This window comes from Typha angustifolia, chromosome 3 (genome assembly GCF_048772165.1).
Source record: "Typha angustifolia cultivar Huaian chromosome 3, ASM4877216v1, whole genome shotgun sequence".
Lineage (NCBI taxonomy): Eukaryota > Viridiplantae > Streptophyta > Magnoliopsida > Poales > Typhaceae > Typha > Typha angustifolia.
Genome location: NC_133241.1, coordinates 5,540,379 through 5,554,160, shown reverse-complemented (window position 1 = coordinate 5,554,160; position 13,782 = coordinate 5,540,379). Strand labels below are relative to the sequence as shown.

Sequence of the window (13,782 nt, the reverse complement as noted above, 5' to 3'; positions counted from 1 at the left end):
ACTATACCCTCATAAACTTCTCTAGAGTAAGATCAGACATCACGAAAGAGAATCTGAAACAGTCAAACAGATCTATCTTCGGTTGCTTGTCATCGTGATTAGTTATCGCCATTTGGTCTACTTCCTGGGACAATCTCCACAGTTGAATTCTTGCAGGAGCCTTTGCTGATCTATGCCGGTTTGTCAACCTCCCTATCCTTCTTGTTTTCCTGAATCGAAATCATCCGATTCCTGAATGAGTTGACTAATGTAGCAGAAGACTTCGAATCCTGACCGAATATGGAACGCAAGAATGCTTCAAAGATGATTCCTTCACAAATCACACAGTATGTGGCATGGATAACGAATAAGAAATTTCGTCACGCACGTTAACACAAACAAACATATACTGTGTGTATATAAATTCAAGCATTTTGTAGAATGCAACTTGGAATTTGTGAAAACTCCTCTGAAGGTGGTGGAAAAGGTGAGGGAAAGAGGATTATGATCTACCATTGAAATGTAATAAGGGTGAAAAACAACTACAAAGCTTGTGATAATTTAAACAATTTTCCGTCTGTGCTGCTAAATCTATTGCAACACTTGTTTTTTTAAGTAAAAACTGATTTCATCATTCATCAACAATGTCTTAGCCAATTTGCACCTTTTTCTTTCAGAATTAAAAGTTGCTCATCCTGAAATCAATAATAGTGCATCACTAAGTTTGCTTCTTCTTTTTTTATCTCAGTTGCCCGAATGCAAATCAGAAGATATTTTCTAACATCAAAATGCTTTGTTCTGATTGCAAAGAAAATGAGTAAATTAAGTTAATTCAATGAGGCCAATGGAGCTTGGACAATGAACAGTTGACTGTGAAGCAGAGAACAATGAAAGAAGTTAGAGAGGACACCTAACCTATCCTACTCCCCTATCAATTGCATTCTTCACAAGAAATTAATTTTTGGCCCTCCCTTTTTCACATCAGTATCATAAAAACAATATTAGTGCACAAAAATTAGCAGTTATTTGCAAATCTTCTTCGCAGAATGACCTGTCTTCCTCTTGTGGCGGCTGAAATCTGATACAAACCGGAAGGTCTGACCGCAACCTGCTTCCTTGCAGACATAAGGCCGGGCTCCTGTGTGCACCCTTATATGCTCCGTCCTGGCCCACGGCCACTTGAACGTCATCTTGCACCCCTTCCATGGGCACTTCAGAGGGCGGTCGTCCAAGTGAACCTTGCGGTGCTGAAGAAGATACTTGTGTGAAAAAAATTTCTTTCCACAACCCTCGAGTGGACATATGTTGCGCTTGTGCAATGCCAGGTCGTGCTTGGTGCTGAAACTCATGGAGCATCCCTCCAAGTCACATGAGTATTCTTCTTCTTCTTCATCTTCTTCTTCTTCTTCATCCTTCCCAGATAAATCTTTAGTTTGAGCTTTTCTTGCTTTTCTATTACTGGTTGACTTCTTCGAAGTTTTCATTTCTATGCCTTCTAATTTTGGTTGTTGCCTTCTAAGTCGTGTTCTTGGGGCATCCTCAGCTCCGATTTTCAGCTTCATTTCATGTTGACTGCAATTCTCCTGACACTTAGTTTTAGATAGGTTCTTAATCAGGCTGCTGCATACAACCTTAGGACATTTAGATGAAGAAGATATTTCAGGTACATCTTCAGAGATGTCAGTTCTATCCAGTTGAGCACTTCTCCGTTTTTGGGTTCTTGATTTCCCTGACGGTCTTTTTCTCTTCCTTCCAGATTTTTTTGTTGATGGTGTGCTACCAATAGATAGATCTCCATTTGACCGCTCTCTTCTTTTAATACGTGGATTGTTGGGTTTGACCTTTGTTTTCTGAACAGGAACTGGGTGGGATCTGTCCTCATATTCATGTTCTTGATACTCATTTATATGAGCTAGATATGGATGGACTTGATTGGACATCCAAACTTTCCCACACCACTTTCCAGCTACCACTATTTTCTTCTGCCTGCCCAGTCTTCCTGTTGGACCTTTTGGTTTCATGGGAGAGTTACCTGGAGATTCTCGGCCAAACGCCTTGTATATAATAGCATTGTATGGCATCTGCTTGCTGTAAAGTGGGGACTTGCTCTGGCTGGCACTGTAGTACAGATTGATGCCCATCTTTACTGCCCAGTCACTGTTGACGGGTATGGCTTCCTCATCTTCCAAAGCTGTTTGGATTCTTTCCTTGTCTTCTTCTGTTGCCTCCCTAAAATTAATCTCCTTCCATTCATGATCAATTCCCAACTCTTTTGCCATAAGTTTAGCTTCTTCTTCTACTTTAGGATACTCTGCATGCAATGTGGTTCTTCTTAAGGAAGACAACTTTTAGAAAGGAATAAATATGATGCAGGAACTTTAGCAGCATATTCCTATATAATATTTATTTGGTTCAAGCAACAAACTTGAGCAGATTAGTGGAAATAGTCGACAAGCTCTATACAGTAGACAATTACTGGCTAGAAGAAGATAAGAGTTTCCATTCTTGTGTTAACCATGAAACTATCATATGATTATGCGATGTGGGAAAAAGGTGGTTGGTTCAGAGATGAAAGAGATGGAAAGCAAATGATACACCATATAAAATGTAAATTCAAATTTCCGAAACAAAAGTTCTGCATAATTGTCCAGCTTAGTAAGAGTTACTAAGAATATCCAGTTATAATGCTATAACTTGAGGTTTCCATATACTTTAAAGATAAGTCTTACAAACATCACTAAAATCAAATAAATTTAATGAGAAATCAGAGAACATAATAATGCATGAAACAAAACCGACTAAATGAACTTAACTAGGCACATCAACCCTACTTTGTCCCCCCATAAACTCACTACTGTACACTAAAAACTTATTTTTGTTAGTGTGTCACAACTTCTGACTACTTCAGACCTATTTGGTTTGGCAAATTTGTACTATTATGTGACTCAAGTGGGCATGCCATGCTGGTTTCCACATCCCATATAAACAGTTTACCAGCCAGAGGCTCAAGGAGCAAGCATTATCCTCGTAGCATTTTCCAGTATTGCATCCAACAAGAAATAATCTTAAATTAAATAATGTTATTTGAATGTCTCTTTTATTCTCCCATCAAATTGTCTTCAATTTTCCTGTTAGCATCTTTGAGTCTCCTCTTGATGTGATACTTCTCTTATAACATTAGGTAGTCCTCTTAGTTCTCTAGATCTCTTTTTACTCCTCCTAAGAGTTATTTGTATTGCACTTCTTTTGGCTTTTGTCGTTATTAAATTTATCAAGTTCACTTAACATGACCGTAAGGATTGCTCCTTGTATCCAAGAGGTCAGGGATTCCAGTCTTTGTAACAACTTCAAAAATGAGTGTAAGGATACATAAATCTTTCCTCCGGAGACTCTATGTAGGTGGAGCCATGTACACTGAAACATTCTCCATTTTAAGATCTTAGATTTAGGGTATAACGAGGCATGCAAAATTTGAGGCTTCACCACAATATTTATTTCTACATCTATCGATCCTTGATTTTATAGAACACCCTTCCACCATCATCACCATCCCATAATTTGATGCTCATCAATCCTTTATGTTGTTGCATCAGAATTAAGTACCAGGAAGAATCAGTGTATAAGAATAAGGATCTCCACAATCTTATTTTTGTTCCTCCTACTATTGCAGTTGGATCTTTCAAACCTCAGATCCCTACTTCTTTTAAAAAGAGAATCTTCTGATATTTCTGTCTCTACTAATGAAAACATAGTCATCAAGAATAAACATAAAAGAGGACATGCGTAGTATGCCAGAAACAAAAGAAAGAGTATTGGTAATTAAAACAAAGGTAGATTATAGTAGTACTACTCACCTGGATGACACAAAAGCATAACATCCACACCACCAATTGGTTGAAGTTGTTTTTCCACCTCTAGAGCATGTTCGAGACAAAATACATGCATCCTTGAAATATCCTTGTCATATTTTAGCATGTCTGACATGGCTGACTCCTTTATAGAGCTTCTGTGATTTCTCAGGTGAGCATTTCCAGTTATTGCAGCTAAATCTACACAGGTATCAGGCTGCCTAGAAAAGTCTCCAGAATTGGACCCTGGATTTTCCATATCATTCGTACTAATGCTAGCAGTCCCAGTTAATTGAAACCTTCCATTAACTTCATCATCACCACAATACATTGAGAGCAGCTTGCTGTCCGCTTTTCCCGCTACACTAGATGCTTGCATCTCACTGCCATATTTTAAGCATCTCGATGCTGCTCCTGCATCCACTTGCCCATTCCACTCTAACCTCACTTGGCAAGTGTCCACATACTTGGGACTTGTTGCTCCATTTAAATTAGATAAGTCATCAATGTTACAAGAATTTTGAACCGACGCTTCACCTCCGGCATCTAATCTTGCAAAAGGAATCCTTGATATCCCAGTGTATCCCTGTTTGCACTCATGTCTGTCCAACTGTTGTTCTGTCTCATATGGAGTGGTACTTGAAGAGAGATCCTTTGATGTAGTTGCTAATTTTGGATTTGTTTTGCATTTTAAGGAGGAGCCCTCAAAATCATTTTCATCAGCACTTGCAAACATCTCATTGGGTGCTTCCTCTTCAGAGTCTGAGACCCCATAAGCAGAAGCTAAAAGATCAAGAGCAGAAATGCCTTTACGAGTTGTCTTACTGAAAATTTGTTCACATTGATCTGAAGCTTTGACTGAAAATGTATTTGACACCAAACTACCAGCAGTAATTGGTGCTTGTCCTGTGGAGGAGCTACAAAAGTAATTAAAAGTCCTATAGAGCATAAGGAAGCTGATGAAAGATGAAACAAGGAACTACTGGAAGCATAGTATTGTGACCTCAAGACAACAATTTCACACTAAAGTTCTAGTTCATCAAAAGATGGAATTTTAGTACCAACATTCGGAGAAAATCTCCGCAATATCCCAACATATCAAAATAATAATAAACCAACTACATAGTACATATACGAAACAAATGGATTCTTTCTGTCTTCTCTAGAGAAGAATGAAGTTGTTAATCTGGCCACCCGAATACAGAGAAAGGTAGATAATCTGATTACTTTGCCCGATTGAGTGCATCAAACATAGTCTTAGTAATTAGAATTATTGCATTCTAACACCTTTTATAGAAAAAGAAAAGCTAGAAGGAGAACCCAATTAGTATTAGGATCCAAGGAAGATCTACACTAGATCAACAAGCAATTTAATTCATCTTCTCTTCTAGGATTATGAAACAATAGAAGCCACCAGTTGCCATTATAAATGGAAAGAACAAAAAAAGGAATGCACTAGATTTTCATTTCGAGGGACTTCGAGACAAAGAAAAATAGAAGAGAAGATCAGATCATCAAATTGATGTTTCTATCATCAAGTTAATGGTTCACAGATAGTGAATCATCAGGTTGAGGATCAACAACAGCACCATATACTGGGGCAGCACAGTATATGCAGCCCAACATATTTTGTTCTGGGATCCAGTGCTGCATATTTTAAATCCTTTGAGAAAATCTTTTTCCAACTCTTTCCTTCTATGAGAGTGATTCAGACAATTACTTGACGAACAAATGATCAGGACATCTTCCACAAAAGGATATGTTATAATCCTGTACATAATGAAAATAATCTAACTTATGTATGATATGGCTTAAATGCATTCAATTTTTTTCCTGGTAGTGAAGATTGACAACAAAGGTTATTTGGATTGGAAGGTCACCTGCTTAAATGAGACAAAAATTGTGATGAATTTAAATTTGGCTGATCAAAGAAATTTCATGGGAAACAAAAACTTAAATGATAGAAGACTATTGAATCAAGTCGGCAACATACAAAAGAAGGTGGAAATCTATCCAAAAACAAGAACCCATTGGCACAATCATGAAATGAAACAGTAAAAAGATTATGTTACCTAAATCTTAAACTAACCTGAATCAGAAACCATGTGGTGGTCAGATGCCCTCCAATTTGAGATATTATCAGCATCGCTTGTTTCTGCAGAATCAGCTATATGGCCATGGAAAAAACTGAAATCGCTAGACATGATATATCTGGCTGTTGCTTCTTTCAGTTGAATGACTGCCACACATGCAAAGCTCAATATACCACATGTGACACATGACAACAGTCCTTGATCCAACAAGCCATCGCCCTGCCGACATACTAAACTCTGCAATTCTGGGGTGGAAGAGCAGAAAGAATCAGCTACAACTTTAGCATTTGATGAATATAGCTTCTTTCCTTGAGATACAGTGGACGGATGTTCTTCTACTGAACATGGGCTGTTGAAATGCCTCATCCCTTCACTTCTTTCAGAAATGACAGCATCAGAAGGTAATGCTTCCATTGACAGCTGCTGACTTTGGAAACCAAGTGATAATCTTGGTTTTATCTTCACCTGGGTTCTGGTAGGAACACTAGAACAAGGACTGTAAGATGTATTCTTCGGAAGTATTATACAAGATCCTTCATCCAGAAGAACACTGAGAAGGTTATTATTTTTTATCACACTTTCAACGAATATCTCTTTGACCATGATTTCTCCTTCACCTCTCATCTTATCTTTTAACCTAGAGCTTCGTGGTTCAGGACTGCAAGTAATGGGAACCCTGTACAAGGAAATCAATGCTACTTATGCAAGCACAAAAGATTAAACTCAATAACTCATACTCTGCTAGCGCAAGTAGAAATTACAAGGTCAAATAAATGACGCAATTAAAATAATCTCTTCAACATTGATGCTAATAGTAATAACTAATTATGCATTACAAGAACAAGATAACAGAAAGTCACCTTAGAAGATACTGCATACTGTGAAAGGGTCACAGGAGAAATGAAAAAGGAAATCTAATTAGTACGGTTTTATTTCGGAAGCTCAGAGACCCCTGTTTAGTTCTATGTTAATTTTTTTACTATTCTAGATTAAGAAACACTACTCTAGATTTGTAATCAAAACTAAAAAGTCAAATTATCCCTATTCTTGATTAGAAATACTATTCACATTATTCCACACATAAGCCCAATTATTATTTTACCCTTAATTTGGTTAAAGTTATTTTAAAAATCCTCTCTCCTATCCTCTATCTATGTCATTCCACAAATCAAAATTTTTTGCTCAATTTGTCTACTTATTGCCTCTCCTACTACCCACTTATCTCATTTCTTACTCAAGTATACATTGCATACCTACAAAAGATGACTTATATATCAAATCAAGGGTATTTGAATCATTTTCACTTCTTACTTATATTTTTATATCAACTTTATGTCACATCAAAGATAATTATTAGAGGAATATTCTAATTTACAACCAAATATCAAATTACCCTACTATATTAGAGGTATAATATTAAGAGTAAGAAATTAGAAATAACTACTCCAGTATTTTCCCTTAGCTGGAAAACAAATGGGGCTGAAGTGTCCAGAAGATGATTCATATTTCATACAGCCATATGGAGTATGAAACCAGAAAATGCATATATCATCAAAAGAAAACTAGTGGAAATAGTAATGCATACTAGCCACAGATTTGAACTTAGAATCATATCTAGGATTCTAGATAGGTCAAAGATTTCAAAAAGAAGTGGTAATTGAGGACTAAAGGGAATCCAGTGCATAGGTCAAAGATGATATTGATAAAAGATAACTGTGGACTGATTTGAGAAAAAGAGAAAAAGCAAGAAAGAAAAAATTTAAAAGAAAAAGAGAGAATAGAATAAAGGAACTTTAAGAGAGAAGAGAGACTTCTATACCAATTAAGTTTTTAGTATAAAGGGAAAAACAAGGTAAAATATAAACATGGGGAGAAATAAGAAAGTCAAGGATTAGCAAATGAATTTTAATAGAGCTGCAACGCTCCTATATGGATGCTGAAACGTAAGAGAGAACAAACCTTGAGCATAATGACAGCGCTAGTGCATAAAGAAGCTGATAGTGAGACACCATTGGAGGATAATTAGTTGAAGCCCTTCGAATAGCAGCTTCTTTAGCTACTCTCAACCATTCTGGAGTTGCAATATTTGCTGCCTCCCCACAATTAAAACCTATCAGGAAACAAAGAAGTGAGAAAAAATTTCTCGCTAAATTGATAGCTTCAACCAACATGAGGAGAAAGAGAATATTTAGCAGTACACATAATGTGTGTGTTGAACCAGAACTTAAAGATTTTCTGCCTATGCAATGTAACTTGTAGATTACGTTTTCTGCTTAATTGATACCTAGATGGTCTACAAAGATTGACTTCAAGATAACTAAAAAAGTAGAGTCCACTAGAACAGAAGAAATAAACAAGGGTGATCAAAGGTATAATTAGGTCCTTTCTTTGTGCTCCATGACCATTTGATACTAATAATCTGAAATAGAAAACTTCATAATTTGAGAGGTAATGCATTATGTTTAGATAAATTGGGAAGTAGTCAAGCAGGGAATCAAGTGATAATCATATTTAGAGAATGAGGTTAACTAAGATTACAATGCCAAGATAGATGAGTGATTTGCAATTAGAAAGTAATATGGTTACGAAATGTGCCCGAGTGACTTAATGACATCAATGAGAGGTGCTGCCCAAAAGATAGAACCAGGAAATTCTACAAGGAGACAAAAGAAATAGACCTAGAAAGGGACTGAAGATATGTATAGGAGAAGCAACAGCCAACCTGGCCAATGAAATTGTTTCCTTCAACAAATACCATGCCTGCCAATAGGACTTTTGAGGAGAAAAAGAATATTAAACACAATATCGAATCAATCTTTCTAGACCAAATCAACAAGGACATGAATATATTATCTGTTCTCTTCATAAAGTCGCCATTAAAAATGATTACTATGTAAACTAAATCCTAAGACTATTGAGATTTCAATTCTTTATAAATCTCTTACCAGGCAAATGATCCATGCTATCCTGTCACACCAACAGAAGGAAAGAACACAACATGTACAGTTGGTGTGGACTTAAATAAGAGGAGGAAGAACAATGACAAACCTAGATGACCCGGTAGCAAGAGGAAGAATGGCAAGACAAAAGAGAGCCAAAGATTGTGGAGACTTGGTATACTTAGATCTATCTTTGGTGGTTGATTAGACAAATTTCAACAAACTCAGACTCTATTGCAGGCCAAGAGGATCTTTTTTCCTTCCAAATTTTTGAAGTCCCATAAAAAAGTCTGAGAAAAATGAGCACAAATTTCTAAAATTGTTATTCAATTTAAGGAAAACCCCAAAATCATAGAAATATAACCATCAATGGTCCATCTAAGAAATTCCCTAGAATCAGACTCGAAGTGTGGTTAAAATTGGGAAAACGTTCTTTCCAATTCTTTTTCACTAAATGTGAAAAGATCTTAGGAAAATTCGGGACTCAATGTTTTTTTAGGGCAATATCTGAAACTCATGACCAAAGAACAGCTATTGCTTATGTTAGAATGATTAAAGATGTAAAAGCAACACTTCATTATATAGTACTGCAAGGAAAAGCAATAGCAACAACATAGCAGATAAAATTCAAGAAATAGTGTCTTACATAATACATACTTCTTAAGTGTAAAATCATAACATAGATATTTGATTCAAGCATTCTTAACCAAGTGTGAAATGCTCCATGATGTAGCATGTCCTGCCATGCTAGACCATGCCAGTAAATATGGCATCATGCCATCATGGCCCAAGACTAGCACATCAATCAGTTAAAAGATCAAACAGATCTGAAGAAAATTCCTAGAAAGTTCAATCTATTGTCAAGCAAGGAATAGATTTAAAATCTTAGTCCTAATTTCTAAAAATGGAGTTCCATTTAGGTAAAAGATCACCTAATTTAACAAGGAATATTGGGATCTTCATGAATAATGATTATGTTGTTGGGTTACAAAAACATTTAATTTGTACTTACAGACTGCTAATCAAATAATGTTACTAAAACCACTGATTTGACCTGATAGAAGAGATATCAACCATTCACTGTTGTCTTTGACTGATAGGTATATGAGAACCTTTGGTTCACAATGAAATATTTTAACAAATGGAAAGGAGTTTTCCACTTTTTGGTAGTTGATTTTATCCAAACTAATGTCTTTCAAAATGCTTAGTCACCTAGGCATCCTTCTATTTTGTCCAAAATGCCTTGTCCGAGTGGCATAATCACTCTCTCACTTATTAGAGTTTTCATGTTTTGGCTTATTTATGCATGTTATTAATCCATTTTTTTAGAGAAGAAAAACCCAAGTGATGAGAATGGATCCAATAAATATTGGATCGATCAGGATGAGATAAACCACTTGAATTGAGATTTGGTAGAAATTAAGGGATTAAGCTTTTTGAAAAAAAAAAAATTCCAGCAGTAACTTTCCTTCTTTTACTGGTGATCTGAACCAAGGATTGTCGTGCTAGACATGGCGTATTCTAGTTAGCCATCAATACAGCATGTGCCAATCAACATGCCAACAGAGGATGACACACCCTCATGCCAAAAAAATTTGTCAATTAGTCACAAGCATCACAGGTGATACAGGATATCACTGGCCCAGCATGGGGTGGCATGAATTGGCAAGTATCAGCATGGGACAGTATCAAGATACTTAAGTATCATAACAGGTCTTGTATTAAGTATTGAGGAACTGGGGTATAACAACTGAAATCTTTGGTTTGAAATTACGACTTGATGAAGTAATGCAAAATGTAGAAATTAATTTCCATATTAATCAATATTCACTTTTATTATGTTATACATTCTTCCAATAAATAAGATGTTTAATCTTGCCCAAAATAAGGATAGTGTTTACCATTTTCTGAACCTTCTATAAGTTCTTCATAGACTTGTTTAATAGACCATCTAAGTCATCATACCTAGAAACTAGGCAATAACGATGGAACTAGGGGGCCTTACAAATCACCTTGGAACCCTGTCCAAATCCCAAACAGAAGGTTATTGGTTGTTTCCTCCATTTTACTTCAACTTTATTGATATGTGCTAATGTACTACAAAGGCTAAAAAGATAAAATACTTAATATGAGAATCATGAACAAGGAAGTATAAACACCTCAATTATACAAAATGGACAATAAATGAATGTATGTACGTCATGACATGCTTGACAGATCATTTATGCCCTCCGAAAGAAAAGGAATCTGATAGGAAGATACCTACCATGGCTGAAACCCGAGTGATAAGATCCAGGAAATGTGACAACAAACTCTCCAGCATTTTGAACCAATCTGCTTTGTAGAAGGATCTATCAATGATTAACCCAAAAGCTAAGTGCTAACTAAACTTCAACTAGTGAACATGAGAAAAGATGTGATCTGCTATCACCTGCAGCATGGGATTCCAGCATCCATAAGTACTTCTGGAGATATCACTGTGGTCTTTTCACCCAGGGTTGTAAATGTCACTGCAAAAAGTCCACAACAAAATACTGTTCATCAAACTATCAAATATGTACATATTAGGAATGACACAAAAGAACAAAATGGTCTTCAGCTAGGGTAGTAACTGAGAAAGCTTCAAGGAAGTTAGCAACAAATTAAAAAAACAGAAAAATTCTCCATATAAGATACTTATACATGTCGCGAATGATCTAGAAATTTTGAAATAATTTGAGGGAAAAAAGTAGAAATTTTATAGAGAAGATTTTTGATGTTATGACATGAAAAGAATCCCTCAGGTAGCTCCTGGAACAGTGATGACTGGAACTTATATATATCTAAGATCACTAGAGCCTCAGATGATAAGATAATCTTAGACCAAGCCTGGAACTCTTTATATATGATTTCATTGCATATCAAGATACATGACAATTACAAAACTAACCTCCAGAAGATATTTTCCCTTCTGCAATAGATGCATGGAATCATGTTAGCATCCTAACTTTCCCACTTTATAGAGAAAATAAACAAAAGCCCTCTACAATATTTTCATATGATCTCATATCCATGCATGTCTATGTATTTCATTCATTAAAACCAAAAAGCCTGTACTCATTTTGTCCTATATCTAAGCAGCAGGAAAGTATACCACTAATGAAAATGAAGAAGTAATTTTTCAGCCACCTGAAACATTTACTGAATTACTGGAGATAAATTACGTATAAGAAGCCAATAAAGTAACAAGATACATAAAAGTTCAGGAGAAAAAGCCAACCCTCTTTTTAACTCTCTCTCAGTCAAGTAGAGCATAAAGAGCTATAGGAAATAAGATCCCAAAGTTATCCAACAATTCTGGTGATTGAATTCGACTGCATGCAGTTGTTAAACACAAATCCAACTTGTCCACACAAGAGAATGAGCCATGTGACAGAAAGAACAGGGGAAGGGAAACATACAACAACTAAATAGAACAACACAGAAGGGAACCAACATATACGGAAGAGAAGAAAAATATAGCTAAATACAGGGTTAAGAGTAAGTAGAGGCGAAACGCTCACCCAGAGGATTCATCTCCTCAGCATACCCATGCACGCGAACAACCTCCTCAAACGCCAAACGAGCATCTCTCGGCACCCCATACCACGTCTTCCCCGCGCCCATATGCAAGTAATTCAGGCTGTGAAGATCATGATCCTCGACATGCCACGCAAACCAGCTAAACATCATGGCGACATACACCATCGGCGATGTCACCCCGGGGATCTCCTCCTTCATAAACCTCAACAACGACCCCTTGGCCCGTGACACCGCCCGCATATTCCACGGTGTGTCCCCCACATTGCCACTATCCTCCTCAAGCCGCTTCTTCCCTGCCCCATGAGGCGCGAATCCTGACCCAGGCATGTCATTCGCATACTCAACCGAGATAGGCTTATCCGCACAAGCTTTCCAGAAGAGACTCTCGATCTCGAGCGGCAAAAACGCCTTCTTTCCGGTTTTCTTCAGCTGGGCGCGCTCGAATTGCTTCGCCTTCGCCTCGAATTGCTCGAGGGTGTAGTGCTCGCCACTTTGCCACACCGATCGCTGCACCGGGCGCGGACGCCGGGGGCAGAACCCGACCTGCTGCAGCCGAGTGGTAAAGGTGGGAGCTTTTCTGGGGCCCTCGGAGCCGACGCTCCGGGCGGAGAAGGAGCGGTTGAGATTGGCAATGGCGGTCCTCCTCGGCGGAGCAGGGAGAGGCGGGACGATCTTGCAGATGCCGTAGCGCGACGCCTCCTTCTCGATCTTGAGGATGTAGGCGATAGGGTCGTGGAACTCCGCCGGGGTCGGGTGGTACTCCGGGGCCAAAGGTAGGGTTTTTAACCATTGGGGGACCTCTGCGGGAGATGGGTCTGCTGCCATTGGCAAGATTGGGCACCAAAAAAACAGAAAAAAAAAACAAAAGATCACCTTGTTTCTCTCATTGCAGCACAAAAGAGTGGAGAAGAGAAATTTTGGGACTGAGATGGGAAGAAGGGGATGGGGAAAAGGATTCTATTCCATATGCTCTCAAAGAACCTTTTTCCCCCTTTCTCCTTTTGGGTATCTCCACTAGTAGCTTTTAAGCAGCAACTCTCCTCTTTGTTTAATACCCTAACTTTGCCCTCTCCTCCCCCTTCTCCATCTATGTGCGAGAGGAAGAGGCGAGAAGAGAGAGAAGAGCAGAGGAAGGAGAGAGAGCATGTGAGAGAGAGAGAGAGAGAGAGAGAGAGAGAGAGAGTAAGGGGAGAGTGAGGAAGGGGCTTGAAAAGGGAGCTGCTTTTGGGAGTAAATATCCATAATGCCACTGCTTTCTTGATAACCATATATACAGGGTCTTTAGTGCAAAATAACCATCCACACTTTTACCCTCTCTTTTTACAAAAAAACTCCCTCTTTTTGTTTCAATTAAAAAAAGAT

General features: G+C 37.7%; 1 protein-coding gene across 2 annotated transcripts; it reads right to left on the bottom strand.

The window, feature by feature from the left end:
- Positions 1–793: 793 nt before the first annotated feature.
- On the bottom strand, positions 794–13,587 carry LOC140779512 (lysine-specific demethylase JMJ705-like). 2 transcript variants are annotated; one of them, XM_073124600.1, is made up of 7 exons: positions 12,402–13,587; positions 11,291–11,369; positions 11,122–11,210; positions 7,880–8,030; positions 5,917–6,596; positions 3,834–4,733; positions 794–2,290 (listed from the first exon to the last, which is right to left on the bottom strand). In XM_073124600.1, the coding sequence occupies exons 1-7, from the start codon at positions 13,243–13,245 to the stop codon at positions 1,002–1,004; spliced, it is 4,032 nt and encodes a 1,343-aa protein (XP_072980701.1). In that variant the 5' UTR covers positions 13,246–13,587; the 3' UTR covers positions 794–1,001. The 2 variants fall into 2 exon arrangements, with proteins under 2 accessions (XP_072980701.1, XP_072980710.1); XM_073124609.1 differs by having other exon boundaries at positions 11,126–11,193.
- Positions 13,588–13,782: the final 195 nt, after the last annotated feature.